Source organism: Furipterus horrens, unplaced genomic scaffold (assembly GCF_987537825.1).
Source record: "Furipterus horrens unplaced genomic scaffold, mFurHor1.1.pri manual_scaffold_13, whole genome shotgun sequence".
Taxonomy (NCBI): domain Eukaryota; kingdom Metazoa; phylum Chordata; class Mammalia; order Chiroptera; family Furipteridae; genus Furipterus; species Furipterus horrens.
This window is the reverse complement of record NW_028327183.1, coordinates 30,768,340-30,796,255: the sequence shown is the minus strand read 5'-3', so window position 1 is coordinate 30,796,255 and position 27,916 is coordinate 30,768,340. Positions and strand designations below refer to the sequence as shown.

Genomic DNA, 27,916 nt, shown 5'->3' with positions numbered 1-27,916 from the left:
TCTGGGAAACAACGTGTCTGGTTTCCTGAGAAGAGGAGGCTGTCTGGTGGCTGTTCAGGGACCGGAGACAAGACATCATTGGAGGAAAACCATCCTTTGGAAAGATCATGCTGGAGAACGTGAGCCGAGCTGCTGCCGCGGGTGAAAGCAGCCTCAGTGAATGAACCGCGAATGTGACTGAGAAGCACCCGGAGGAATGCCTGCTGCACCGAGCCGGAGACTCTGCTGTGAGAGAATGTCAAAGAGACCGTCCAATGCACCGAGGACTGCGTGAGCCACCTCACCGAGAAGTGGTAGTGGCGTGGCGCCCCTTAGGGGATGTTGGGAGAAGGCCGGTGAAATGAGATAGGCTCCCAAGAGGCCGCCCACTTCTCAGATGGGAAGAATCCCAGCTCTGCCCAGCAGAGGGTCGGTGCATTCTGAACCAAGGCCAGGGATGGGCAGTGCTGGCCCAGAGGGGCTGGTTCCCGTGGTTTCTCCCCAGCCTGGGGTCTGAGACACCAACCTGGTGCCGAGGACAGTGTGCTCGAAGGATGTCCCAGTCAGGCCAGCGCAGGCCAGGGGCAGGCGGCCTTCCTGCTCTCCAGGCTGTCGCCTTCCTGCCACAGCAGCGGAAAGTTTGAAGACAAGAGAAAGAGAGTGGAGCCGGGAGTGGGGAGCGGCCCTGCCACACCAGGAGTGCGTTTCATGCCCTGTTTCATAAAGAACTCTATTCCGCAAAGCTATCGTTTAGAATGGAGGGGCAGGGGAAGTGCTTTTGGGACAAGGTAAAGCTAAAGGAGTTCCGGCACATGCCTGGCTGTGTGCCTGGTGGGTGTGCTTCAGACGTGTGGCAGGGTGACGGAGAGGGATGGGGTCGACGATCATGGGCGGTGCAGTTAAATGTGTCGGGTTTCCTCCAGGGTCCACAGATGATTCCGTCTGCACCCGTGGGGACACAGCCCTCCCTCCGTTCACACCTACCTTAGCCTTCGGGGTCTGAGAAAGGAGGGCACGGTCTCGCCGCCACACCCAGAGCTGGGGATCGAAGGCCTGGATCTGGAAAGACAAAGAGTCCCTGAAAAGGTGAGGGCTCTCCAGGTGGACCCACGACCCTCCCCTTGTCCGCCCCTTCCCCCCACCCCCGTCTCTCTCACCCCCCCAGTCCCAGCTGTGAGGCCCAGGACCCTTTCCCTCCGCTGCCCGGCACCGCCCTCCACCAGAGCCCCGCCGCCCACCTACCTCTTCACACTCCTCCTTGGTGACCCATGCCCTGTAGCCCATGGAGCGGAAGAATTCAAACCGCTGCTTCTGGAACATGGGACGCCAGGCGCGGTTGTTGTTCCCGTAGAGGAAGAAAATGATGGCCTCTTTAGGGGCGCAGCGGTCCTCTTCCATGTCAATGGCGAGGTAGCTGAGGAAAGCCATCAGGGTGTCAGCTGAGAGCAGACGGAGAGGGGCCCTGCCTGCAGTCAGCTTCCCAGAGAGGACGCAGGCAGGACGGCCTTCACACAGGACCCGCAGGAGCCCCATGCAGGGTCGCAGAGCGCCTCCCAGGCACAAGAAGCCCCTGCTGAGCAGGCAGCTGAAGGGCCCCTCTCCTACCTTGACGATGCAGATACAGTGAACTGAGTGGGGAAGCCCACCCCCTTCGTTGACCCTGCCGTGCGCGCGCACACCCGTCTCCCTGTCGTGTGAGCCCCTGGACAGCTCCTGCGGGCAGGAGCCGACTGGCCCATCTCAGTCCTCACGGTTTCCTACCAAGTGACTGAGGCAGGACTGGGTTCCTTGGCGCATTCCCTCAGGGGCCCTTCTGAATGCTCCCATCCTCACACTCCCTGGCCCTGGAGGTGCACTTTGTAAGGTTTCATAGGACGAATGACCGAACGCTTTGTGTCCTCGTCAAGTGCAAAACTGATGCCCTCAGAGACTCAATGTCATACAGATTGTGCGACATGAAGAGGAGGGTGCCGAGTGTTTTAAGAACCCGTTGATATATATGTGCTTTTTGTTTGTTTGTTTATTTAAATTAGCAATGCTTTTCCTTGGCTACCGGGGTGCAGAAGTGAGGAGGTCCGAAGGTTTTGGCGTTTGAGTTAGTTTCAGAGGAGATTGTGTCTTTCAGTTACATGCGTGTAAAAGTACCGCGACAGAAAGCACAATATACAGTCAGGGAAGGGTGTTGGGAAGAGCAGCGAAACGAAGAGGGGAGTGTCCGGGTGGTCACCGGGTTTGATGGAGGGTGCAGAGAGAGCTGATTTCACAGCGAGAACTCTGGCCTCGGTTGAGAACAACATGAGCCAGTGGACTTGTTGGGTGGGGGGGTGGGGAAGTGGTTAGAGCTGTGTTTCGAAGTCCATTCAGGGAGATTGGTAAGAAAGAGCCCTGGGTCTTACTGTTTGTTCTCCTCCCCCGAGGAGATGTGCATTGATTCAGAGAGAGGGAGAGACATTGACGTGAGCGAGAAACCCGGATCGGTCGCCTCCTTCAGGAGCCCTGACCGCGACCGAACCCGCAACACTTCGGTGGACCGCACGGCACTCGAAACAGCCGAACAGGCCGGCCCGGGACCCGGGGCGAGTATTCACAATCGATCTGTGGTATGTGACGGGGGCCTGCACTGAGGAGAAGGACCGTGACATGTGGTGTCGTCGAGAGGTGTGGCGGGATGTGGGGGAGAAGACTTAGGAACGGTTCGTCTCAAGCCTGTTTACTCAGGGGAAGGGTGGTGTGAAATGTTTGTGAGGACCTGATGTTTTCTTGTGGTTTCTTCAGTCTTGTAACGGACATTGGTGTTGTTGGGTCTTCCTAAGAACAGTGTAAGACACGCTGTAGTCCAGTCCTATCAAGTTCATCCCCAGTGTACACGGTAGAAATGGGGTGGAAAGCAGGTGAGAGGTCGGAGACCCGCTCGTGTCCCCGCGCTCCCCAGAGGATGAAAGTGACTGATGGGGTTCAGCACGGTACTCACAGGGCCAGGAAGAAGTGGATGCGCCGGTACTGCCAGGAGAACAGGACGGCGCGGCTCAAATAGGCCAGGACCATTGAGAGCAGGTACTGGTGGGAAGAGGAGGAAGACACACACGAGGACTCACATTGTGAAAGAGGAAGAAGAGCGGGACAAGGGAAAGGCTGATGCTCCCGGCATGGCAGGCGCCTAGGGTCTCAGAGATGCTCTGTGTTTGGGCCGGCCGGCATCGGGAGGGTCTCTGAGAAGCTGGAGCGAGGGGGAGTCCCCAAGAGCTGAGAGAAGAGGGACAAGCCTTGGGCTCAGGTCCCAGAAGAGCCGGGGCAGAGGCAGGGTTGCCGTCCGCACTGCGAGACACGCCTAGGTCCCCGAAGGCAGGTTGGGGGGGGGACTGCGGGCTCAGGAAACTGCCGCCTGATCCGAGGGTCGATGGTAGAGCAGGAACCCCTCTCACCTTATCTGAGATTCTCAGCTGCGCGTCCCACTCAAGGAAACGTTTGATGACAGGGTCCTCTGTGAAGAGAGGGCAAGTGTGAGCCTGATGACAGCAACGGAGTTTCCGTGGGAGCGTACCGGGCTCAAGAGGGGAAGCGTGCCGCTCTGGGGGAAGGTTGAGGAGCGGGGCGAAGGGTGAGGCTGCCAGGAAGAGGGATAGAGGAGATCGTTCCCTGGGAAAGGAGGCAGGTGTGTCACCACCCTCACCCACCCAGTCCCGGGGGACCGAGCGACACGTAGGGTGGCAGCAGCTTATCTGCGTGACTGAGATCTTAGCGACTCAGTGCTGCTCCCCCATCACGCATGAATGCAGCCCTGCTCATTCATGCCAGAGCCATTCCGTCCTTTGTCTTGTTGACAGTCACATCAAGGCGTGAAGTTGGCCTCCTTCTCTCCCCTTACACACGTGAAGGTATTTAGATTCAAAAGGCCAGTGAGAGCTCAGAAGTCTCCGAGGGTGCAATACTCACAGGCCACGTGATTCCCAGTGCAAACCCTCCTCAAGTCTAGCCTAATCTAAGGGTCCCCACTGAGACTCGATAGGGAGCCCACCTAGGAAGGAGAGCCCACCAACCAGCAGGGAGTTCTTTTCTGTTGGAAAAGTATAGTTGTTCAAAGTTGTGACTTAAGAGTAGGCTAGGAGGGGGCTCTCCAGGGTATCTGCTTACTGAGAAGCCTGGCAAAGGCCTCCTGGTGTTCTCTCTGGACCGTTGTACCGCGCTTCCTTTTCAGGGTCATTTTGAGACCGTCCCGGTCCTCCACGAGCCAGGTGTTGTTAGGCGTGGGGACGGTCTCCTCCTGTGCCTCCCGCCTCTCTGCTCGCCCCCTCTTCCGCTTTGCTGCGGTTGTCCGAGCAGCGGTGGTGGATTCCACACAGGCGCCTGAGTTAAGAACCCAGGGTACGTTATAAGGCTTTTGCCTTTGAAATTCAGCTATTGGTCACCAAAACCCGACCTCGTTTCCACCCCACCTCTCCCCCCGTCCCTAGAAACCAACCCCTCCATTCTTTCTTGTCTCATAGGCTACCGGCCTTCTCCCCTGCCATCTTTTCATCTTCCTCCTTTGGTGAATCCAATACTCCGCCCCTCCACCGCCCCCCATGTTCACCTTGCCGTTATTCTTCTGTGTCCTCAAAGGTCTTCCTCGTTTGAGAGGATTTCTCCCATTGAAGGGGGACAAAAGGACCGTCCTTGTTTCTTCCCTTCCCTTCTCTCATCTTTGAATCTCATCTCCTATCCCTCCTTGCTTGCCTCCCAGGCTGTCCTTTCATGGGGATCTCCTGGTCCCCAGCTCCTGTCATCTCCTGTAATCCGGTGGTGCTCTGAATCTCTCCTTTCTTTCACACACAGCCTGCTCAGGGCCCCCTTCCTCCTTAATGTCAACCGTGCCAAATCCCGCCGCCCCCCGTTTCCTCACCTGATTGTCCTGCGTTCCCCCGAGTAACTCTGAGCTCCATCGGGCTCCCTGAGGTGCTCGGCTCTGGGCCAAGGTGGTCACAGTTGGCACTTGAGTCAGTGTCAGCCATGGCTCCTTGTTCTCCTTCCGTAAATGTGGGCGATCACAGAAGTAGTTGCCCACCTGGGCTGCCTAGCGCCACGGAATGGATCCTCCCAATCAGGAGGTTCGGAAGCCTCTGATGTCATCGGTTATTCCCACCCGGCCACCAGTTTGAAAGACTCAAACACACATATGTACTTGCCATACATAGAATCCATGTAAGTGCCACGCATGCACTTACTTCTCCTGACGGTCAGGGTAAACAGTGTCTCCTGCTGCTGACCCTACAAGCTCAGACCAGCCTCCAGAGCTGTCCTCCAGTGTCAGCATCGCTCTTTACCTCGTCCCCAGCCAGTGCGCTGTTGTCTCCATTCTGAGCCTGAACTGGGTTGGCAGGTCTTCTCTCCCATTTCCATTTCAGAGTGTTGCCTGGCGGGAGAGGGAGGTAAAGCAGAAATACTAAGACCTTTCAAGAGCAGGGTAAAAGTGTAAAAAAGTTCCTGGGTCCGTGGCCCTGCCAAGTGACAATTTAGTTTCAAACGGCGAATTTGGTGCGCTGACCTGCGTGGCTCGTTGCACTGAGCATTGATCCTGCAAGCGACAGTTTCACCCGTGTGATTCCCGGTCAGGGCACCTGCCTGGGTCGCAGGCTGGTCCCCGTCTGGGGCCCTGTGCAAGCGGTCTTTGCCTCTCTCACACATCGGTTTCTCTCCCTGTCTTCCTCTCTTTCTCTCTTCCCAGCTCTTCCCTTGTACAATATTGAATGAGTTGATCTTATTAAAATAATCAGTTGAGCGCGGTACAGGCACTTTGGAAAACGACAAGCACAGCACCAGCAAGCACAGGTTTTGGCGACGCTCGATGTCTCAGGAAACGATGTTCAGGATTTGGAAGCAGGGGAAACGCATCCTCAACCCTCAGGCAGCTTTCATTCCAAGAGACGTTGTGAGAACCTAAAATCCTAGAAAGCCGCACATGCGCTCACATGCTTCAGACGGTGTCTGCGATTTGAGGGAGTCCATGAAGCACCCAAAGCCTGCCCCTCAAGTCCAGGGAAGGAACTCTCATCCACATATCCACGTTTTCAGCCTGTGTTTCACTCTTGAGTCAGACATTTCACTACCGCTCAGGTACCCTATGAATGAAATGTCACCCACACAGGAAGACTTAAGTGGAAAGGTCTCCAGTTGAAGACAGAACAGAATGTTCCCTGTGCAGGTGGGGAGGGCAGATGCAGAAAAGGTACCGACCAACCCGTTACGCCGCAGGGTCAGCGGATGCTGTTTCTGAACCACCTGCCAGCCTCACAGCTCTCCTGTTTTCCTGGGCACGGAACCCTTTACTTCCTTTTGTTTATCCTCCCTCCCTCCCTCCCTTGCTTTCTTATTGTGGTGAAATAACATACTCAGTTTACCGTTTTAACCACAACAGAGGTTAAATTCGCGGGTATCGAACGCATGCACCTTGTGCTACAGTCACCGCCGTCCGTCCGCAGAACTTTGTCGTCTTCCCAAACTGAGACTCTGCACCCAACAAAGATGAACTTTTATCCGTCTCCCCCTGGTCCTGGTAGCCAGCCACCCTTGCGCCTCCTGTCCGTAGGAGCTTGACTACTGTAGGGAACCCGTATCGGTGGAATCCTATAGTGTCTGTACATTTATTTCAGGCTTATTTTGTCAGCGTAAGGTTTCAAGGTTCATGCATGTTGTTGCATGCGCCAGAATTTCCTTCTTTTTATAGGATGGATGATATCGATTATAGAAACCGTATCTTGTTGCTGCATCCATGGGCTGATGGACACTCGGGTTGTTTCCACCCTTGGGCCGTGAGTCGTGCTTCTGATCCATCATTTGAACACTTGGATGAGACAGTCAGGATGTACCCGAAGTTGTATTTTTTATTTGTTCACGTCCATGTTTCTAATCTGCTTGTACCAACCCTGAGTGAAGTCCCATCAGTTCTTCCAGAAAACGGTATGGCAGCTCCTCAACATTCTATGACGTAGCAATTCCAGGTCTGGGAATTTCTTGGAAGGAAATGAAAGGAGAACTTGGAAGAGCTATGTGCACCTCCCGGTTTGTTGCAGCATTATTCAGCAGAGCCGAGGTGTGGAAAGAACCTGGGTCCGTCAGTGGATGAGCGGGTACAGAAGACGTGAGATGTCCTTTTCAAGTGGCACGTTACTCAAGTAGGAGAAGGAACGGAATGCAGCCATCTGGGACAGTGGGGATAGAGGCCTCGAGGGGGTTACGTGAAGTGAAAGAAACCAGACAGAGGAAGCAAATTCTCTGCCTTCTAGCAGTTTGTTTCCTTTTCGTTCTGATTTCTTTGCTGTGTTGCTTAGCAGATGTTTCTTTTTCCAGAACGTGGTTTTTGTGAAAAGTTGTAGAAGCTGGAGATCATTGGTCTGTCTTGTCAAGACATCTTTGCAAAGCCTAAATTAATATGATCCATGATTAACTTTGTTCTAAGTCCAGACAGCATGAGCATCAACGATGGATAATGAAGTAATTTGTCCCCAAATTCAGTGTAATTTTTAGACACCTTAATCTTAATGTTATGATTGATGTTTTAAAGCCAGCACTGGTAGTTACAGTGCCCAAACTGGGTGGGTGGCTCTCTTCTCGCTTTTCTAGGCGTGTCTGTACCCTTACTTTTCATCCCGTCAGAGGATATTAGGTATCCACTGCTTTAGATGTGAGAAACTTGTCTGCCCTAGGAAGAAGCTCTGGGGTGCTTGCAGGGGTCCGTTCTTTTGGTTTCTGGGCCGACAGCCTGACTGGATGCGCGGATGGCGGATAGGAAGTGAGAAATGCATCCGTGAGCCTCCCGCTGAGGCCCTCAGCTAACGGGGCTGCCTGTGGGCCCGCTCCCCACTCCAGCCCAGCATCCGGCTCCAGCCCTGTGGTGGTCTTTCCTTCAGTTTTCTCTCCATGTGTTGCCCCTCTCCCAGCCTCCCAGTCCCCCAGCCCGCCATTTCTGTCCTTTGCTCTGTTACTTTGTAGAGTCGTGAGCAACGCTCCGTGAGTGCACCAAGTGTCCCGAGCCCCAAATGCCTCCCCAGCCAGCCTTTCCTCTGTGCCCCTTTGGAGGGGGCTGCGAAGGCTCCTGTTAAGGCTGATGTCGCCCAGGAGCAGCGGGGTCACAGGGAGCAGCCTGCTCACTCACCCCCTTGTTGGGTGTGGCGTGCATCATTAGCACCCAGGACTGGGGATGAAAGAACAGAGTAAGAAAGTCGTGGCGACCCCGTTCTCTTGGGCCCGAAGTTGACCTGTTCACCTCTCTGAAAAGGACCATCGTTCCCCTTAAGCCCGTCTCGGAAGATTGTGGTTATTACTTGCTTTAGCGCTTCCTACCCTGTTGTCAATTGAAAGCGGAGCAGGTGATGTCCTCTTACCAAGTACCTCCCCCAGGAACTGAGGGCCGCGCTCCTCCATGGAAACATGTGTGGTTGGGGACGGAGAAGTAGGCAGGCAGGGCGGTGGGGCTTCGCTGTGGGCCAGGCTGGTGACTGGGCGCTGAAGCACTCCGGCTTTCTTCCCGGTCTGGGGGCTAGTTGGTGCCTTTATGTATTCAGTCATTTCCGTGGGTCTGTTCCTCTGAGACTCCCCTTGTGAGGTGCCCCTCCTTCACGTGGCTGCGCCACCAGCACAGGTAGAGCGTGGCGTTCCTGCAGAGCAGCTGACTGTGTGGGGAGATACGTTCAGTCCCTATAGCTGGGCCGATTTCATTGTCTTGTTGCCTCCGCATCGCACCAGAGACTCTCCACGCTGTGATCACATGGCCATTTTGGAGTGCTGTATTGGCTAGTGTTTCTGGGTTGGGATTTGGTGACATTTGGGGCGATTTCCTGTCAAACGACTGTAAGTTCTTCATGGGCCTTCCACGTCCATGCGCCATTCTGGGTGGCTCAGCTGTGCGCTCCAAGCTCTTGCCCCCTCCTGTCTGCCTCAGGGAACCTCAGGCTGTTGTCGGGACCCGTCTGCCCTGCCACATTTCCTCTGCAGTTCTTCCAGCTCCTAGCATCCCCTCCCCCTGCTCCTGTGGTCCTTGGGCTTCACCCTTGCCCTCAGAATGATTCTCATGCTGGCTGCTGCCTCCGGCGCGGCTGTCCCCCCTGACTGCGGGTCCCACCGCAAGGCCGATCTGCTCAGGATCTTCCGATCCTCCTGCCTTGTGCACGTCCAGACTTTAGTTTCTTGTCTTGCCCCTGCTTCACATCTCACCAACCCAGGAGACGTGTGTCCCTCCAGAGGAAGTGTGTTGGGGAGGCCCGAGTGGTCATCTCTCCTGGAAATGTAACCCTTGCTGTCCTCTCGTCTCATGGGCGAGAACAACGCTTCTGTGATTCCTCTAAAGCCCAGAATTTCAGGGGCAGGAAGCTGGTGCTCCGCCGGTGCCCTCCCCGCCTTTATCCTGTGGGAGCCCGCGTGGTCCTGGCTGTACCCTCAGTTCCTCTGTTATTTGTCCATAGCTCAGTGTGTTAAATCTCTTTAGAGTTAGAACCAAGCTCGCTACACCAGTCCCTGTGTACACACACTCAAGAAAAGTTGTGTGACTCTTAGGGACGACCAGCTGGCTTTTATGAGTAATATGACCAGTTCTTCTCTTTGATAACTGCTTTTTGAGTGTTGTGAGGCTATTTGATGATGTCATCTTAGAGCAGCATGGAGATGGTTGTCATCCGTGGCCGGTGTGGCTCAATGGATTGAACATCGGCCTGCAAACTGAAGGGTCGCCAGTGCGATTCCCAGCCAGAGCACATGCGTGTGTTGCAGGCCAGGTCCCCAGTTGGGGGCATGTGAGAGGCAACCAATCAATGTTTCTCTCTCACATCCCTGTCTCCCTCCTTCCCCTCCCTCTGAAAGTAAATAAATAAAATCTTCAAAAAGGCAAAAAGAGTGCGAGCACTCCAAATAGCATCGTAGAGGGAGGCAGGTGCTCACGTGTCCCAGGCATTACAGGCTGTGACCCCCAGAGGACAGCATACGTGGTCAATAAGGCCCCTGCAGAGCACGTCTTGGCTGTGAGTGTAGGGGGTCGGGCAGGTAGCTGGTGTTTGTGCACGCAGACCCAGGGAAAAGCCGTGAGATAGGAAAATCTACCTCTGTAAGGGAGAGCAGGGAGCAGACTGAAGCAGAGGCTGGCCAAACTTACATATGAGGTACGTCTGGGGCAGCTGAAGAATGAAATGGATCCCCACACCACTTGGCAAGCACCAAAGAATGACATAGGAAAGAGGGGTGAAAGTCACAGGTACTAGTACATGAGTGCAGCCAGGTATAGGTAATTACATGTTTGGCCCGGGTGGGACAAGCACCTGTTCTGGGAACCAGTACACAGCAGGAGACTATGGAGGATGCCGATTTAAATCTAAATGAAGATCATTTCTGATCAACCAGTCTCTGAGAGGTGTTTGCAGAAATGAGCCTCCATTCTGGCTCAGGTCCAACCTGTGGGACAGACACAGTCACGTCAAAGAACAATCTTCTCCGTAGGTGGGTAGGGACTTCTGGGGAGCAGGAACTGGTGTGGTCAGGGGTAGGTCAGGATGTGAGCAACAGACTGGGGACAAGGGCCATGACGAGGTGAACACACACACGTGCGTGCGGGGATGTGGGCAGACAAAGGAGGCTATCTGGAGGTTTCTTTTGACTGGTTATTCTTGACCCCTTGAAAACGGTTGGGAAATTCAGAGAATAATTTATATTATCTTCATTTGGTATCCTAAAGTGTTTAATCTGCCCCCAACGAAAGCAGGTTTCACAATGCAGGAGCATATTTTTGTGAGTTTGCTTTTGAAGGCAACTCACCCTTATTCCCTGGCATAGGTGGGAGCGTGAGCCAGCCTTGATTCAGAAGCGAAGGGTCTGAGTTAGGAGCTGGCAGACATCCTCCATACTCAACAGCAGAACGAGCACAAGCAGAGGAAAACACTAGGCATACATTATACAAGCTGGATATCTTAGTCGGGGCACAAGGGTTCCCAAAAGAGCCACTCTAAATGCCCACAGGCTGCGCCCTCTGCTGTGAGCTCCATGGATCCATGACAGGGACAGGAAGAGAGTGTCCCAAGATTGCCCTCCCTCATGAGTTTCTGGTGTGAATCTGTTGATTAAAATGAAGATCTAGCACATTTTCTTCCCAGCCAGGCCTCTCATTTTTGACAAGTGCTTGCCTCCCAAGGTACCAGGGATTGAGTGCGATGGCAGAGAGGGAAAGGGTGTTGAGTCATATGAAAACTATTTATACCATCGTGAAAGTGGAACCATCCTTAGCCCTTTCCCTGCTGTGTCTGTTCAGGTGTAAACCCTCGCGTGAGGTCAGGACGTTTCGTGAAAATTCCTCCCGGTTACGAGCACATGAGGTACAGAGATGCGTACACCTGCCGTATGTACCTCCTGCTGCTTTGGCTTTGGCAGGGCAGCATGGTGAGAAGCTGCATGGGGAGGGACCTCTGACTCACGGCACGCGGACGCTTTGGTCCTAAGAGCCAGCTGCCCTTGGCTTGTGCTGTCTTTTCACCTTTCCGCTCTGTTCCCTGTGGGGTGGCCGTAACCAGCGTCGTACCTGAGCGGTGGGCTGGGCCGGGCCAGGTTTCTGCAGCATCTTTTGTGTTTTGGGGTAGTACCAGCACGATCGCTCTGATGCATACCTTAGCACCTATTATTTATTAAGGCCGAGCGGAGAGAGCAGGGTCGAAGCCCTAAAGCCCTTGTATTCCAAAAGGTAGTGTAAGTGGTTTGTCCTAGGCTTCAGTAGTCACTTGCGTTTAGACAGCATATGTGAATCTGAAGAAATTGCGTACCTGTACCCACATGCACGTGAGACAAAACGCCGTAGAAAGAGTTAATTATTTAGAACCGGATTCCTCTTGATGGACATTACTTGGGCTCTGGAACTTTTCCTAAGCCATATTCCATGGTGATTAAGGCTATCTCCAGTTTTTATTAGGTTGAGCTGAGATGCAGAGTGTGAATTTCAGTTGTCAAGAAAGATGTTAAAAATATCTGCTTGCAGGGACCCGCTGCTGCTTATTACCTCAGCCCCGCTGAGTGGGCCCCGTGTCGGCATCGCCTGTGTGGACGAGACCCACTTCTGAGTCTTATAAGGGCACGGTTTCTAATAAAACCTACTCGGAACACAAGGAATAGAGTCATCTGTGGCGTTTCTCCTAAGCCCTGCCAGGCTCTGGACGTGCGGCTGACGAGCTCGCTTGTCCCATTTTACTTACAGCGGGGAACCCCCCAGGAGTCAGTGTGGAGACGCCAGGACTGGTGGGCGTGCTGGGGGCAGTGTCTGAGCGCTGTGCACAGCCCACAGTGCTTGTGTCGTCGGGCCCAGAGCTGAGCTGCCTGAGTGAAGACCAGTGGCGAGGGGGCTCGTCAGGAGTGTGTATAAGCGGTCAGGAGGAGCCGGGCCACAAGGGGGTGAGGTGGGCCAAATCTGAAGGCATGAATTGTGTTCTCCTCCAAAACCTGTTGGAAGCAGCCTCTCTAGAACATTCTGTCTTAGACGGCCCCGCTCTCGCTCTGCTTGGCAGTCAGTGAGCCACGGTGCCTTCTCCAGGCCCGTGGCAGAGAATATGACGTAGCACTTCTTAATGAGAGTTGTCGATCAATCGCCATGGCTGTGCTGACGGGAACAGCCTGGCACGGGCTTTTAAATGCAGTGGACAAGCACTTAGAGGGTCATTATGTCATACATTTGCCACGGGATTCTTCTAGAACAACAGTGTCTCTGGAACTGATAGCCAAGACCGAGAATGGAATTGTGACCCACGTGTGGGAGGGAGGCTCGGGGGCTGGGAGCTAGGAAGTGCCTGGAGTTGTGTTGGGCGTGTGTTGTGGTCGGACGTTTTCTGTAGCTTGTAAGAATGTATCGTGAGTCCAGACTTTTCACCACGCCTTCCAGGGCCTCTGGACTTTAGCCACGTGTTATGATGTCCCCCAGCTGCTGATAGCCAACAGCTTAGAAGGCACCGTTCTAACTGGAGATTGCTGTCCTCTCTAAGCTTTGGGTGTAGTTATAAAAATGGAGTAGTCATTGTGTTGTAGGAAATTAGGAAGATCCAGAAAACATAATGAAAATACGATGTGGGTAAGCATTGGCTGCATTTCTCTGTGGACATATTTAAACTGAGTGGTCTCTTGCCTCCATGAGTATGAGGAAAAAATATATAATGTGTGAAAAGAGAGCCATGGCTGGCACGGCTCAGTGGATTGAGCGCTGGCCTGTGGACCAGAGGGTGGCCCGTTCAATTTCCAGTGAGGGCACAGGCCTGGGTTGCGAGGCAGGTCCCCATCGGGCGTGCATGAGAGGCAAGCACAGATGGATGTTTCTCTCCCTCTCTTTCTCCCTCCCTTCCCCTCTCTCTAAAAATAAATAAATAAAGTATTTGAGGGGAAAAAACAGTCATTTCAATCCTAATTTCAAACCTCTCTACGCCCCAGTATCCCAGTGCTCCTAAAATGTTCTGATGCAGTGCAGCTTCGAATTTCTTCTCTGTTGTTACCCAGACGTTCCAGAGAAGCGCTGTGACGATTGGTTTGCGAGGTGCCTGGGACCTTGCACTGTTTCCTCCTCCTCCGTTCGCTCCGTCCCTGGAGCTACTGAGGGCCCGTGTCCCCCTGGTCTTCTAGAAGCCTCTAGGCCGTGTTCTGCTGGACCAGAAAGGATCCACAGTCTTGACCGAGTGCACGACGCTGTCCTAGAGAGAAGCAAGTCAGCATCACCTGAGGCTGCAGATTGGGACTGTCAGGAGCTTTGTGGCCTCAGATTAGTGGCTTTTGCAGTATCACTTGTGTTTCTTTTTCTCCATATCAGGCCATGTGTTATCTTACTAATCTGTGTGTGTAAGAAGGTGGAAGCATCATGGGGCGATGTGCTGTCCTTATGACATACCTACCACGTGTCCCTGTGTGCAAATTGATGGTGACTGTTGAAGTGCATTTTGAACTTGAAAATAACGACCTGTAGGGCTCTGGCTTTGAGGTTCTAACCTAGAATCCTGGCAGTGCTCCAAATTGCTCTAGTAGATAGAAGGAGTTTGGTATACAGTGAGGCTGGACAGGCCACTTTCAGCCAGTGTGCACCTCAAGGCTGTCAGGCAGGAGGAGGAAATCCCCCCTCATTCACAGGAGGGTTATTATCTTGTTGTAGTTAGAGAAGCCATGTCTCAGCTCTTGCAGCCAGGCAGGAGGGGTTCCCTCTTACTGGTGGGAGATCAGCCTTGCACTCAGGTCTCCACCTGACTGGACGAGGCCCACCCCAGTGGGGAGAGCGGTCGGCTTTACTCAGTCCGCCGGTATAAGTGTTAACCTCAGCCAGAAGCACCTTCCCAGGCGCATGTGCAATCATGTTTGGCCAAGTGTCTAGGCACCCTGTGGTCCAGTCCAGTTGGTACACGACGTTACCTACCACACAGTGCCTGCACAGAGACCCCAGACCCTACGCCTGGCAGTCAGGGCTTTACGTGAGTTGGTTGCCCATTAATTCAGTCAGCTTTCACCGAACAAGTACGTGTGCAAAGGCAGAGGAAAACTGAAGTGAAGGACATTTTCCAAAAGGTTTACTGCAGCTGGTCCTCTCTCTAGTGAGATTTCAGGTTGGCACTGGGTTTCCTTCTCTCCAGTCGTCTTCAGTGAATACGGTTGCCTTGCTTTTGAAATCAGGTGGGGAAGTGCGATGTTTTTAAAAAAAGAGAGAAGACCCAACTTAATTCTTAATGTACAGTCCCATGACATTGTGGGCTCTGCCGCCACCTCTTAAGGACTCCCGTGCCCCCTCAGCTGTGTAAACGGACGCGAGGCTCGTCATTTCACAAAGGCGCTCAGCTCAGTCCATGTCTTGCAAGACAGCAGTTCCCTGTCATTGGAGCTGCTCACACTGAGGCTGGGTTTCCAAAGGACTCCGTTGTCTGTTTTACTATGCTTTTCAAAGACGTTTTCATTCTTAGAATTCTTTAGGAAGTTTTGTAGGTAAGCTTTGCTGAATTCCTTGTGTGCAAGGCTGTTACAAGCCTTTGTAATTTCTTCATAGTCCTGTCTTCCCCCTCCTGCCCTGTCCCCTGATGCACTGTCAAGTGAAGACTGGCTGGCTCTAAAATGAAGACCCGCTTTGTCTCTTCCTGTAGTGCTCCACCGATACAGACACATCTCGGGGTTGTGGCAGCCGGATATCGGGCCCTGTGGAGGACTGCTGAATGTGGTGGTGAGTCCGAGAGCCTCGCGTGTGAATTCTTTTCTTTTCTTTTCTTTTCTTTTCTTTTCTTTTCTCTTCATGTGTGGTTTCTTGTGAAGTCAGGACTGCTGCCCCATGTGGATGGAACTTAGTGCCTTTTCTACCCGAGGGGCAAGTCAGCTGCTTGCTATATGTCATTGGAGCAATCACAAGGAACCTCTCATCAGTTATTTTTCGCGGCCCTAGGTGGTTCTCTGTAGAGCAGCTTCTCCCCCACCGTGAGGTGTGCATGTGCCCTGAACAGGGCCTCCTGAACAGAAATCCTAGGGCCAGGCATGTGCGGTTAATACTTTGCCAGCTCCGGGCAGGCGCCTGGGCCCAGGTGTTGCTGTAGCTGATGTCCCAGTGGAAACAGTCGGGTGCCCCGGGGAGCGCTGGTGTTCTGCCCCTGCTTCCCTTCTCGCTGGCTCAGGCCAGAAGCCCGGTCCGGGAGACCGGCTGCTCGCCATGTAACAGTGGTGGGTCTGCCTCTCAGCGGCCCCGGACAGCCTCAGTGTGGCTCTTCCGAGCGTGGTCCAGGCGGGCCACCTGGGGACTCTGGTTGCTCACCGAGTGGGGTTTGCACGGGGATAAGTATGGCTTTATATTCTTTGGTGGGAGCGTTCGTTAAGAAACACACTTTACATATGTTACGTTTGATATCACTGGGCAAAAGCCTTGCTATTAAAGCATTTTCTCAGGGACAACCCAACAGCTCCCAGCGTGGGCGTATGTTTTTCTTTTTAGTCGTGGGGTGGGTGGGGGGTGGGGGTGAGAATTGTTTTTCATACTGGCAGTGAGTCATAAAAATGAATAAAAAGAAGCTTCTCAAAGCAGGGGAAATGGATGCCATGACTGAATAACAGCAACTGGCTCTCGTCTCAGACAGGCAGCCACAGGAGTGAGTAAGTTCTCTCCTCCCGTGGCTAGAGCTAGAAGCTGTAGATCTGGGCTCTTCCTGGGCAGGCAGGAGCGACTACGGGGTCCTCCCGACCGGGCTGTCCGTGTCCCTGCACTGAGAATGTGGGTGCATTTGTGCTGAGCGTGTGTGTGGGGACTGCGTGTCCTTTGATCTGAGTTCTGTCCCTTTCTATCTGTCACTGGTTCAAACACACAAGAATAGCGGGAATGGTAGCATGAACTGCCAATGCCTGCCACCGGGATTCAGCAGTTACTGGTAGTGCGCCAAGTTTGTGGCCTCTGTCTCTGCCCCTTGCCGTTCTGTTCTTAGGAGGTTTCAAGCAAATCCCAGGCCTGTGTTGCTTCATGTGTTCATCCTTCAATGTGGATCTCTACAAATGTGGGTATTTCCCTACATATGCACCACGTTCTTATCACATCTTGCAAAAGTAGCGGTAATTCCTTGACATTACCTGAGACCCTGTGCATATGTAAGGTTCCCCGATAGTCTCAAAACTGCCTTTGACAGCGGGTTCGTTCCAATCGGGACCCAAAGCAGGCCCGCACGCTGTAGTTGTGTGTTTTGCTCGTGATGTCCTGTTGAAATCAGCACCCCGTTTTTTTCTCAGGTCAGTTGCCCTATTTATTGGGCATCACTTAGGAGATTATTCCGCTTCTTCCTCGTGTCGTTTAGCTGCCTCCCCTTTCTAAAAGGCTTTCTTGGATTCAGGTCTAACTGCTTTTTTTGCATTTAAAGAGTTCATTTTTCAGCTGTATTGAGATATAATTGACAAAAATGTAAGATTTCTAAGGCACACTGCATGGTCCCACCATCTAGCTACCGGTAGTTAACGTATCCATCATCTCACGTTGAAGTTGTCTTCTCAGTAAATTTCAGTGATCAAATACACTGTTATTAAGTATAGTCTCATTGACTTTTAGAAATATTTATTTATTTTTAGAGAGAAGGGAAGGGAGGGAGAAGGAGAGGGAGAGAAACATCAATGTGTGGTTGCCTTTCACACGCTCCCACCTGGGGACCTGTCCCCCAACCCAGGCCTATGCCCTGACTGCGAATGGAACCGGTGACCCTTTGGTTTGCAGTCGGGCACTCAATCCACTGAGCCACAGTAGCCAGGGCTCACGTTGTTTTTCATTAGATAACGACTCTGTCATGAACAAGCACTTGATGGGCAGGGCCATGCTTGTCCCATTGTGATAGATCAGGGGTATCTTGATGTGTGTTGGCCCTGAGGTGCTCCGTGGGCCTGGAGCATGCAGACGTGGGTGGTCACTGTGAAGAGCTGCGGGTGAGGAACCTCTGCCTTGGTGCCTCAGGTAACCCTCCTGTGGACGTGCGCCCTTGTCCTTCCTACAGGTGGGACGGCTCGTTCATTATCGGTTGGATGTACCTGCCTCCCCATGGCCCTGATGTGGATGACCCCATGCGATTCAAGCCCTGGTTTAGAATTCACCTGACGGAGAAGAAATCGACCCACGGCGGAGTGCATGTATGGCCACAGCGGGCCGCACAACGGCCACATCCAGGTGAGTGTGTGCTCGGGCTCCCTTAGGTACGGCAGCCGTGTGCGGGCAAGGGGCCAGGCCTCCTCTCTCTTCCCGGTCTTGGTGCCAGCGAGTTTGCCATGGTGTCTGTAGCTACAAGCCCGTGTCCGTACAGAGCAGGAGAAATGGGAGGAAACAGGGCTCTACCCCCACTACTTCTGTGTGTTGTTTAGGCTGTGGTGCTGTATGTCACTCCCCAAAGAGTCACTAGTTGGACCTCTCCACTGGTTCTGCATCCAATTAAAAGCATTTGTTCTTTCCAACCACACCATTCCTCACTGTTGTTTTTTCAATACCCGTGAGACTACTAAATGATAGCCCCTTTTTCCTGCTCTAAGAATCGCCTTGGACAAGTGCTTGTTATCATTGTAGCGCAGTCTTTCTTCAGATTGTAATCATCGGTTTTATATTATGCCACATATTATACTTCAAAAGCCATATTGAAGGAAAGAGTTTTTTTTCTAAAATAATTGTTGTCACAAAATAATTTTAATGCAGTAAACTTTTTGCTAAATGGTGTCAAAGGACACGGCTTACAAAAGAAGGGGGTATTTACTACATGTCGTGAAATTTTCAGCCCATGAATAATGCTCTTATAGACATTTTCCATCAACTGCATTTCTGAGCAAAATAACATGGCATTTCTCCTACAAACTTTAACAGTGACGCATGGCGCTCAAAGGGTTAAGCCTCATTGGAATCAGAGAAGGTGTGAGGGTGCTGTGCACCTGTGGGTGGGGTGAGCATGGCTCGGGAACATGGGGTGCCCCTGCTCCCTACGGATGTGGCATCCTAGGTCAGCCACACGGCCTGGGCCCCGCGGTGGGGCGGGGAGGTGCGGGCTCTGCACCGCTGCAGCCCCGTGCGGCTCTGCCACGCTCTCCCGTCACCCTCCCCGCAGCAACGGCCTGACCTGCCGCCGCATCTACCTCCCGCCCAGCCACCCGGAGGACCTCATCAGGCCGGGCCTCTTCAAAGGCACCTACGGCAGCCACGGCCTGGAGAGTGTCGTGCTCAGCTTCCATGGGAAGCATGCCAGGGCCACGAAGATCACGGTAAGTCCTCGGGCCACCGGGCGGGTTCAGCCCTGCGCGGATTTGTCAGGCGGGCCTTGGAGTTGCACGACTTGGGCGGCAGGCACCCTGGCTCCTTGGTAGGGCCCAGACCACAGCACCGCTTCCCCAGGATGTGTTTGGGAATCCAGGTCCTCAGGCCTGACCCAGACGCACCCAAGCTGGGTCTCAGGAGATTGTAAGCAGTTCGTCTTTCCCACACAGAGAAAACACTGATGCCCTTGCTCCACCCTGCGGATTCTCACGTAATGGGTAGCGGGCTGGGTACGGCTTCCGCAGGCTCCCCGGGTGACCCCAAGGGCTGTGACATTGGAGATCCCTGCGGTGGCGCCAGGAAATGTCCCCCTCCAAAGTCCCCCTCTGGAAATGTCCTTTATCCTGGCTCCTTTCCTTCCCTGTCTCACTTCCGCCCTCCCTTACCAGCCCGCCTGGATTACTCCCACTAAAACCCTGGTCCTCGGCCCTTGCCTCAGGCTCTGGGATGAGGAACCATCGATAAGATAAGGCACGCTGACTGGGTCTTGAGGGTGAGGGAATGTTCCGAGGGGCAGGGCCATCTGAGCTGAGACTTGAAGATGAGTCTCATTTTCCACCAGTGAAGGGTGAGAACAGAATGTCTGGGCAGAGGCACACCGTGTGGAGGCCGCCAGGTGACAGTGCGGGGTGTGCAAGCCACGTAGGAGACTCATGCTTGGGAGGGGACGGCGATAGAAGATGGAGCTGGGGCGAGACAGTGGGGGGTTTTTAGAAGATCACAAGTGCGTCACACTTGTGTTTGGGAAAAGGCATTATGGCCGAATCGATGGCCTGGGATGCAAGGTGCGAGTGGACAAGGGAGACCCCCTCAGAGGCTACGGCAGACAACGTGGCAGGGGAGGTGCTGTGGAGAACGTGGCGCTTGGGCCTCAGTGGCGGCAGTGGTGATTTTGTTCCAGGTATGGGGGAGGGTTTGGTCCCATCGTTCAGAAATCGGTCCAGATGTGCTCCAGGGCAGTGAAAGCCACCTGTCCTTAATGCAGTGGCAGCTTTGCTGCAGTGACCCCACCCATCAGGGTGCTGTGTAGTTTATGAGACCTGAGCCCCAGCATTCCCTGCCTGTGTGTGTTTTCTTGAAGCTGGCGCGAGGAGCCACAAGAGGGCGCTGTCTGCAAGCCTTTGGTCTGGCACTTCCTCAGAGGCCAGGACTGGAAGCTGCTGCTCCATGGCCCAGCTTGGCCTCGACTTTACCTGCTGTCTGCTGTGGCTGCGGACTGCTGTCTCCAGGTAACGCCCTGACCTCTGAGACCTTCTGGGCAGAATGTGTTCCAAACAGTTGTGAAGGGGTTTTGGGAAAGTTGTTCCCGTGATCCGTGGCACCTCGGTCTCCAGTCTGGTAGCACAAAGCAACATCTACCCCCCTCTTCTCTTTTTTCCTGCTACTCTCTTTATCCCTTCTCTGTGCCTTACTATTTACTGAGCGAGTACCGTGTAATACAGCTCCATCCGGGAAAACTTTCTACAGTGGCATATTCTAGATCAGTACCTTTCAGTAGAGGAGCCAAAAGGCACATGTGGCTATTGAGCACATGAAATGTGGTCACTGCACTTGAGGTTCTGAATTTTGATATTTGTACCCTTGATTTTAACTGTGAACGGCCATGTGCGTGCCCTGGCTGAGAGGCTCAGTTGCTTAGAGTGGCGTTCCTGTGTGCCTAAGTTGTGGGTCCGATCCCCCATCAGGGCGCATCCAAGAAGCAGCCGGTGAATACATAAATAGGTGGAACAACGATCCACGTTGATATCACTCATTCTCTCCCCAAGGTTAATAAAAAGAAAACTTTATTTTAATGAAATAAACAGATACCCAGCCGTGTGCGCTGAGCCGCTAACACACCGGGCAGCGAAACCACAGCCCTGTGGCTGCTGCTCTTGACCCGCCCTCCCTGCTGGCTCACATGACAGCACCATGGGACCCAAGCGAGGCCTCAGGACCCTGGTCACAGTAGTAGCTCGAGACATGCTCATCAGCTTCTTGCCTTTGAAGGCTTTTTAGTGTGAGCGCGCGGACAATGGCTTCCGTGTCTGCCTCATCTTCAGCTTGAGCTCTCAGTAGGTGCCAGGTACCCTGCAGGCTCACGAGTGCTCCCCAGGTGGGGTGGCCACTCATGCGAGTGCAGGGTGGAGACCCAGGCCCCAGGAGTGTGGCAACCTGTCCGCCTCCCTTCCCACAGAGCCAGGCCAGCTCCCAGGGAGCACAGTGAGCTCGAGGCCACTCCCTGCAGGCCTTGCCTCTCCTCTGGGAAACAACGTGTCTGGTTTCCTGAGAAGAGGAGGCTGTCTGGTGGCTGTTCAGGGACCGGAGACAAGACATCATTGGAGGAAAACCATCCTTTGGAAAGATCATGCTGGAGAACGTGAGCCGAGCTGCTGCCGCGGGTGAAAGCAGCCTCAGTGAATGAACCGCGAATGTGACTGAGAAGCACCCGGAGGAATGCCTGCTGCACCGAGCCGGAGACTCTGCTGTGAGAGAATGTCAAAGAGACCGTCCAATGCACCGAGGACTGCGTGAGCCACCTCACCGAGAAGTGGTAGTGGCGTGGCGCCCCTTAGGGGATGTTGGGAGAAGGCCGGTGAAATGAGATAGGCTCCCAAGAGGCCGCCCACTTCTCAGATGGGAAGAATCCCAGCTCTGCCCAGCAGAGGGTCGGTGCATTCTGAACCAAGGCCAGGGATGGGCAGTGCTGGCCCAGAGGGGCTGGTTCCCGTGGTTTCTCCCCAGCCTGGGGTCTGAGACACCAACCTGGTGCCGAGGACAGTGTGCTCGAAGGATGTCCCAGTCAGGCCAGCGCAGGCCAGGGGCAGGCGGCCTTCCTGCTCTCCAGGCTGTCGCCTTCCTGCCACAGCAGCGGAAAGTTTGAAGACAAGAGAAAGAGAGTGGAGCCGGGAGCGGGGAGCGGCCCTGCCACACCAGGAGTGCGTCTCATGCCCTGTTTCATAAAGAACTCTATTCCGCAAAGCTATCGTTTAGAATGGAAGGGCAGGGGAAGTGCTTTTGGGACAAGGTAAAGCTAAAGGAGTTCCGGCACATGCCTGGCTGTGTGCCTGGTGGGTGTGCTTCAGACGTGTGGCAGGGTGACGGAGAGGGATGGGGTCGACGATCATGGGCAGTGCAGTTAAATGTGTCGGGTTTCCTCCAGGGTCCACAGATGATTCCGTCTGCACCCGTGGGGACACAGCCCTCCCTCCGTTCACACCTACCTTAGCCTTCGGGGTCTGAGAAAGGAGGGCACGGTCTCGCCGCCACACCCAGAGCTGGGGATCGAAGGCCTGGATCTGGAAAGACAAAGAGTCCCTGAAAAGGTGAGGGCTCTCCAGGTGGACCCACGACCCTCCCCTTGTCCGCCCCTTCCCCCCACCCCCGTCTCTCTCACCCCCCCAGTCCCAGCTGTGAGGCCCAGGACCCTTTCCCTCCGCAGCCCGGCACCGCCCTCCACCAGAGCCCCGCCGCCCACCTACCTCTTCACACTCCTCCTTGGTGACCCATGCCCTGTAGCCCATGGAGCGGAAGAATTCAAACCGCTGCTTCTGGAACATGGGACGCCAGGCGCGGTTGTTGTTCCCGTAGAGGAAGAAAATGATGGCCTCTTTAGGGGCGCAGCGGTCCTCTTCCATGTCAATGGCGAGGTAGCTGAGGAAAGCCATCAGGGTGTCAGCTGAGAGCAGACGGAGAGGGGCCCTGCCTGCAGTCAGCTTCCCAGAGAGGACGCAGGCAGGACGGCCTTCACACAGGACCCGCAGGAGCCCCATGCAGGGTCGCAGAGCGCCTCCCAGGCACAAGAAGCCCCTGCTGAGCAGGCAGCTGAAGGGCCCCTCTCCTACCTTGACGATGCAGATACAGTGAACTGAGTGGGGAAGCCCACCCCCTTCGTTGACCCTGCCGTGCGCGCGCACACCCGTCTCCCTGTCGTGTGAGCCCCTGGACAGCTCCTGCGGGCAGGAGCCGACTGGCCCATCTCAGTCCTCACGGTTTCCTACCAAGTGACTGAGGCAGGACTGGGTTCCTTGGCGCATTCCCTCAGGGGCCCTTCTGAATGCGCCCATCCTCACACTCCCTGGCCCTGGAGGTGCACTTTGTAAGGTTTCATAGGACGAATGACCGAACGCTTTGTGTCCTCGTCAAGTGCAAAACTGATGCCCTCAGAGACTCAATGTCATACAGATTGTGCGACATGAAGAGGAGGGTGCCGAGTGTTTTAAGAACCCGTTGATATATATGTGCTTTTTGTTTGTTTGTTTATTTAAATTAGCAATGCTTTTCCTTGGCTACCGGGGTGCAGAAGTGAGGAGGTCCGAAGGTTTTGGCGTTTGAGTTAGTTTCAGAGGAGATTGTGTCTTTCAGTTACATGCGTGTAAAAGTACCGCGACAGAAAGCACAATATACAGTCAGGGAAGGGTGTTGGGAAGAGCAGCGAAACGAAGAAGGGAGTGTCAGGGTGGTCACCGGGTTTGATGGAGGGTGCAGAGAGAGCTGATTTCACAGCGAGAACTCTGGCCTCGGTTGAGAACAACATGAGCCAGTGGACTTGTTGGGTGGGGGGGTGGGGAAGTGGTTAGAGCTGTGTTTCGAAGTCCATTCCGGGAGATTGGTAAGGAAGAGCGCTGGGTCTTACTGTTTGTTCTCCTCCCCCGAGGAGATGTGCATTGATTCAGAGAGAGGGAGAGACATTGACGTGAGCGAGAAACCCGGATCGGTCGCCTCCTTCAGGAGCCCTGACCGCGACCGAACCCGCAACACTTCGGTGGACCGCACGGCACTCGAAACAGCCGAACAGGCCGGCCCGGGACCCGGGGCGAGTATTCACAATCGATCTGTGGTATGTGACGGGGGCCTGCACTGAGGAGAAAGACCGTGACATTTGGTGTCGTCGAGAGGTGTGGCGGGATGTAGGGGAGAAGACTTAGGAACGGTTCGTCTCAAGCCTGTTTACTCAGGGGAAGGGTGGTGTGAAATGTTTGTGAGGACCTGATGTTTTCTTGTGGTTTCTTCAGTCTTGTAACGGACATTGGTGTTGTTGGGTCTTCCTAAGAACAGTGTAAGACACGCTGTAGTCCAGTCCTATCAAGTTCATCCCCAGTGTACACGGTAGAAATGGGGTGGAAAGCAGGTGAGAGGTCGGAGACCCGCTCGTGTCCCCGCGCTCCCCAGAGGATGAAAGTGACTGATGGGGTTCAGCACGGTACTCACAGGGCCAGGAAGAAGTGGATGCGCCGGTACTGCCAGGAGAACAGGACGGCGCGGCTCAAATAGGCCAGGACCATTGAGAGCAGGTACTGGTGGGAAGAGGAGGAAGACACACACGAGGACTCACATTGTGAAAGAGGAAGAAGAGCGGGACAAGGGAAAGGCTGATGCTCCCGGCATGGCAGGCGCCTAGGGTCTCAGAGATGCTCTGTGTTTGGGCCGGCCGGCATCGGGAGGGTCTCTGAGAAGCTGGAGCGAGGGGGAGTCCCCAAGAGCTGAGAGAAGAGGGACAAGCCTTGGGCTCAGGTCCCAGAAGAGCCGGGGCAGAGGCAGGGTTGCCGTCCGCACTGCGAGACACGCCTAGGTCCCCGAAGGCAGGTTGGGGGGGGGACTGCGGGCTCAGGAAACTGCCGCCTGATCCGAGGGTCGATGGTGGAGCAGGAACCCCTCTCACCTTATCTGAGATTCTCAGCTGCGCGTCCCACTCAAGGAAACGTTTGATGACAGGGTCCTCTGTGAAGAGAGGGCAAGTGTGAGCCTGATGACAGCAACGGAGTTTCCGTGGGAGCGTACCGGGCTCAAGAGGGGAAGCGTGCCGCTCTGGGGGAAGGTTGAGGAGCGGGGCGAAGGGTGAGGCTGCCAGGAAGAGGGATAGAGGAGATCGTTCCCTGGGAAAGGAAGCAGGTGTGTCACCACCCTCACCCACCCAGTCCCGGGGGACCGAGCGACACGTAGGGTGGCAGCAGCTTATCTGCGTGACTGAGATCTTAGCGACTCAGTGCTGCTCCCCCATCACGCATGAATGCACCCCTGCTCATTCATGCCAGAGCCATTCCGTCCTTTTTCTGTTGACAGTCACATCAGGGCGTGAAGTTGGCCTCCTTCTCTCCCCTTACACACGTGAAGGTATTTAGATTCAAACGGCCAGTGAGAGCCAAGAAGTCTCCGAGGGTACAATACTCACAGGCCACGTGATTCCCAGTGCAAACCCTCCTCAAGTCTAGCCTAATCTAAGGGTCCCCACTGAGACTCGATAGGGAGCCCACCTAGGAAGGAGAGCCCACCAACCAGCAGGGAGTTCTTTTCTGTTGGAAAAGTATAGTTCTTCAAAGTTGTGACTTAAGAGTAGGCTAGGAGGGGGCTCTCCAGGGTATCTGCTTACTGAGAAGCCTGGCAAAGGCCTCCTGGTGTTCTCTCTGGACCGTTGTACCGCGCTTCCTTTTCAGGGTCATTTTGAGACCGTCCCGGTCCTCCACGAGCCAGGTGTTGTTAGGCGCGGGGACGGTCTCCTCCTGTGCCTCCCGCCTCGCTGCTCGCCCCCTCTTCCTCTTTGCCGTGGTGGTCTGAGCAGGGCGGTTGGAATCCACAGAGGGGCCTGAGTAAAGAACCCAGGGCGCAATGTAAGGCTTTTGCCTTTGGAATTGAGCTACTGGTCACCGAAACCTGGCCCCCTCTCCACCCCACTGACGCCCCCACCCCCTACAAACCGACCCCTCCCTTCTCTGCAGTCTCATAGACTACTGGCCTTGTCCCCGGCCGTCTTTTCATCTTCCTGCTTTGGCGGTGTCCCTGTCTCCGCCCAGCCCACCCCCAAGTTGACCTTGCTGTTTTCTCTGTCTGTGTCCTCAAAAATCTTCCTTGTTTGAGGTAGGTTCTCCCATTGGGCGGGAACGAAAGAACTGTCATGGTTTCTTCCCTTCCTGTCTCTCATTTTGAATCTCAACTCCTAAGCTCCTTGCTTGCCTCCCAGGCCGTCCTTTCATGCGGATATTCCGGTCCACAGCTCCCGAAGTCTCCTCCACGTTGTGACGCTCTGAACCCCTCCTCTCTTTCCCACCCACCCTACTCAGGTACCCCTTCCTCCGTAATGGCAACCCTGTCGTACCCCTCATCCCCCTGTTTCCTCTCCTGATGGTCCTGCCTTCACCCGAGTCACTCTTAGCACCAGGGGGCACCGTGAGGGCCAGGGGTGAGGCTGCCCAGAACACAGGGCTGCAGGGGATCCTTCCCTGGGAAAGGAAGCAAGGGTGGCACCACCCTCACCCACCCAGCCCCGGGGGACCGAGCCACACGTAGGGTGGCAGCAGCATATCTGCGTGACTCAGATCTTAGCGAATCAGTGCTGCTCCCCCATCGCGCATGATGGCACCCCTGCTGACGCCACTCCGTCGTTTCTCTGTCGACAGTCACATCAGGGCGTGAAGGTGGCCTCCTTCTCTCCCCTTACACACGTGAAGGACTTTAGATTCAAAAGGCCAGTGAGAGCTAAGAAGTCTCCGAGGGTACAATACTCACAGGCCACGTCATTCCCAGTGCAAACCCTTCTCAAGTCTAACCTAATCCTGTGTCACTTCTAAGTGTCCCCGGTGAGAATCGATAGGGAGCCCTCCTGGGAAAGGGAGCGCACCAACTAGCAGGGAGTTCTTTTCTGTTGGAAAAGTATAGTTATTCCAAGTGGTTTCTTAAGAGTAGGCTAGGAGGGTGCCCTCCAAGGTATCTGCTTACTGTGCAGCCTGGCAACGGCCTCGTGGTGTTCTCTCTGCACCGTTGCCACGCGCGTTCTTTTGAATGTCATTTTGAGACCGTCCCCGTCCTCTCCGAGCCAGGTGTTGTTAGGCGCGGGGACGGTCTCCTCTTGTGCCCCCCGCCTCTCTGCTCGCCCCCTCTTCCGCTTTGCTGCGGTTGTCCGAGCAGCGGTGGTGGATTCCACACAGGCGCCTGAGTTAAGAACCCAGGGTACGATATAAGGCTTTTTTTGCCTTTGAAATTCAGCTGTTGGTCACCAAAACCCGACCTCGTTTCCACCCCACCTCTCCCCCCGTCCCTAGAAACCAACCCCTCCATTCTTTCTTGTCTCATAGGCTACCGGCCTTCTCCCCTGCCATCTTTTCATCTTCCTCCTTTGGTGAATCCAATACTCCGCCCCTCCACCGCCCCCCATGTTCACCTTGCTGTTATTCTTCTTCTGTGTCCTCAAAGGTCTTCCTCGTTTGAGAGGATTTCTCCCATTGAAGGGGGACAAAAGGACCGTCCTTGTTTCTTCCCTTCCCTTCTCTCATCTTTGAAACTCATCTCCTATCCCTCCTTGCTTGCCTCCCAGGCTGTCCTTTCATGGGGATCTCCTGGTCCCCAGCTCCTGTCATCTCCTGTAATCCGGTGGTGCTCTGAATCTCTCCTTTCTTTCACACACAGCCTGCTCAGGGCCCCCTTCCTCCTTAATGTCAACCGTGCCAAATCCCGCCGCCCCCCGTTTCCTCACCTGATTGTCCTGCGTTCCCCCGAGTAACTCTGAGCTCCATCGGGCTCCCCGAGGTGCTCGGCTCTGGGCCAAGGTGGTCACAGTTGGCACTTGAGTCAGTGTCAGCCATGGCTCCTTGTTCTCCTTCCGTAAATGTGGGCGATCACAGAAGTAGTTGCCCACCTGGGCTGCCTATCGCCACGGAATGGATCCTCCCAATCAGGAGATTCGGAAGCCTCTGATGTCATCGGTTATTCCCACCCGGCCACCAGTTTGAAAGACTCAAACACACATATGTACCTGCCATACATAGAATCCATGTAAGTGCCACGCATGCACTTACTTCTCCTGACGGTCAGGGTAAACAGTGTCTCCTGCTGCTGACCCAACAAGCTCAGACCAGCCTCCAGAGCTGTCCTCCAGTGTCAGCATCGCTCTTTACCTCGTCCCCAGCCAGTGCGCTGTTGTCTCCATTCTGAGCTTGAACTGGGTTGGCAGGTCTTCTCTCCCATTTCCATTTCAGAGTGTTGCCTGGCGGGAGAGGGAGGTAAAGCAGAAATACTGAGACCTTTCAAGAGCGGGGTAAAAGTATAAAAAAGTTCCTGGGTCCGTGGCCCTGCCAAGTGACAATTTAGTTTCAAACGGCGAATTTGGTGCGCTGACCTGCGTGGCTCGTTGCACTGAGCATTGATCCTGCAAGCGACAGTTTCACCCGTGTGATTCCCGGTCAGGGCACCTGCCTGGGTCGCAGGCTGGTC

General features: G+C 54.4%; 2 protein-coding genes across 2 annotated transcripts; both read right to left on the bottom strand.

Annotated features, from left to right (window-relative positions):
* Positions 1-280: 280 nt before the first annotated feature.
* LOC149994367 (speedy protein E4-like) lies at positions 281-4,967 on the bottom strand. The gene is made up of 7 exons (XM_090259052.1): positions 4,859-4,967; positions 4,111-4,323; positions 3,402-3,460; positions 2,951-3,036; positions 1,222-1,393; positions 964-1,038; positions 281-310 (listed from the first exon to the last, which is right to left on the bottom strand). The coding sequence occupies exons 1-7, from the start codon at positions 4,965-4,967 to the stop codon at positions 281-283; spliced, it is 744 nt and encodes a 247-aa protein (XP_090115178.1).
* Positions 4,968-21,253: 16,286 nt separating this feature from the next.
* Positions 21,254-27,288, bottom strand: LOC149994366 (speedy protein E4-like). Its single transcript, XM_090259051.1, has 7 exons — positions 27,180-27,288; positions 25,083-25,295; positions 24,375-24,433; positions 23,924-24,009; positions 22,195-22,366; positions 21,937-22,011; positions 21,254-21,283 (listed from the first exon to the last, which is right to left on the bottom strand). Exons 1-7 carry the CDS (start codon positions 27,286-27,288, stop codon positions 21,254-21,256), a joined length of 744 nt encoding a protein of 247 aa, XP_090115177.1.
* Between the last annotated feature and the right edge of the window lie 628 nt (positions 27,289-27,916).

Excerpts from the sequence above, each read along its gene's own strand:
- LOC149994367 (XM_090259052.1), bottom strand. The coding sequence starts at position 4,967 with ATGGCTGACACTGACTCAAGTGCCAACTGTGACCACCTTGGCCCAGAG. Across the intron at positions 4,324-4,858 it reads GGGGAACGCAGGACAATCAG|GCGCCTGTGTGGAATCCACC; the intron begins GTGAGGAAACGG and ends TTCTTAACTCAG. Across the intron at positions 1,394-2,950 it reads ATCCACTTCTTCCTGGCCCT|CTACCTCGCCATTGACATGG; the intron begins GTGAGTACCGTG and ends GGCTTTCCTCAG.
- LOC149994366 (XM_090259051.1), bottom strand. The coding sequence starts at position 27,288 with ATGGCTGACACTGACTCAAGTGCCAACTGTGACCACCTTGGCCCAGAG. Across the intron at positions 24,010-24,374 it reads AGCTGAGAATCTCAGATAAG|TACCTGCTCTCAATGGTCCT; the intron begins GTGAGAGGGGTT and ends TCTTCCCACCAG. Across the intron at positions 22,367-23,923 it reads ATCCACTTCTTCCTGGCCCT|CTACCTCGCCATTGACATGG; the intron begins GTGAGTACCGTG and ends GGCTTTCCTCAG.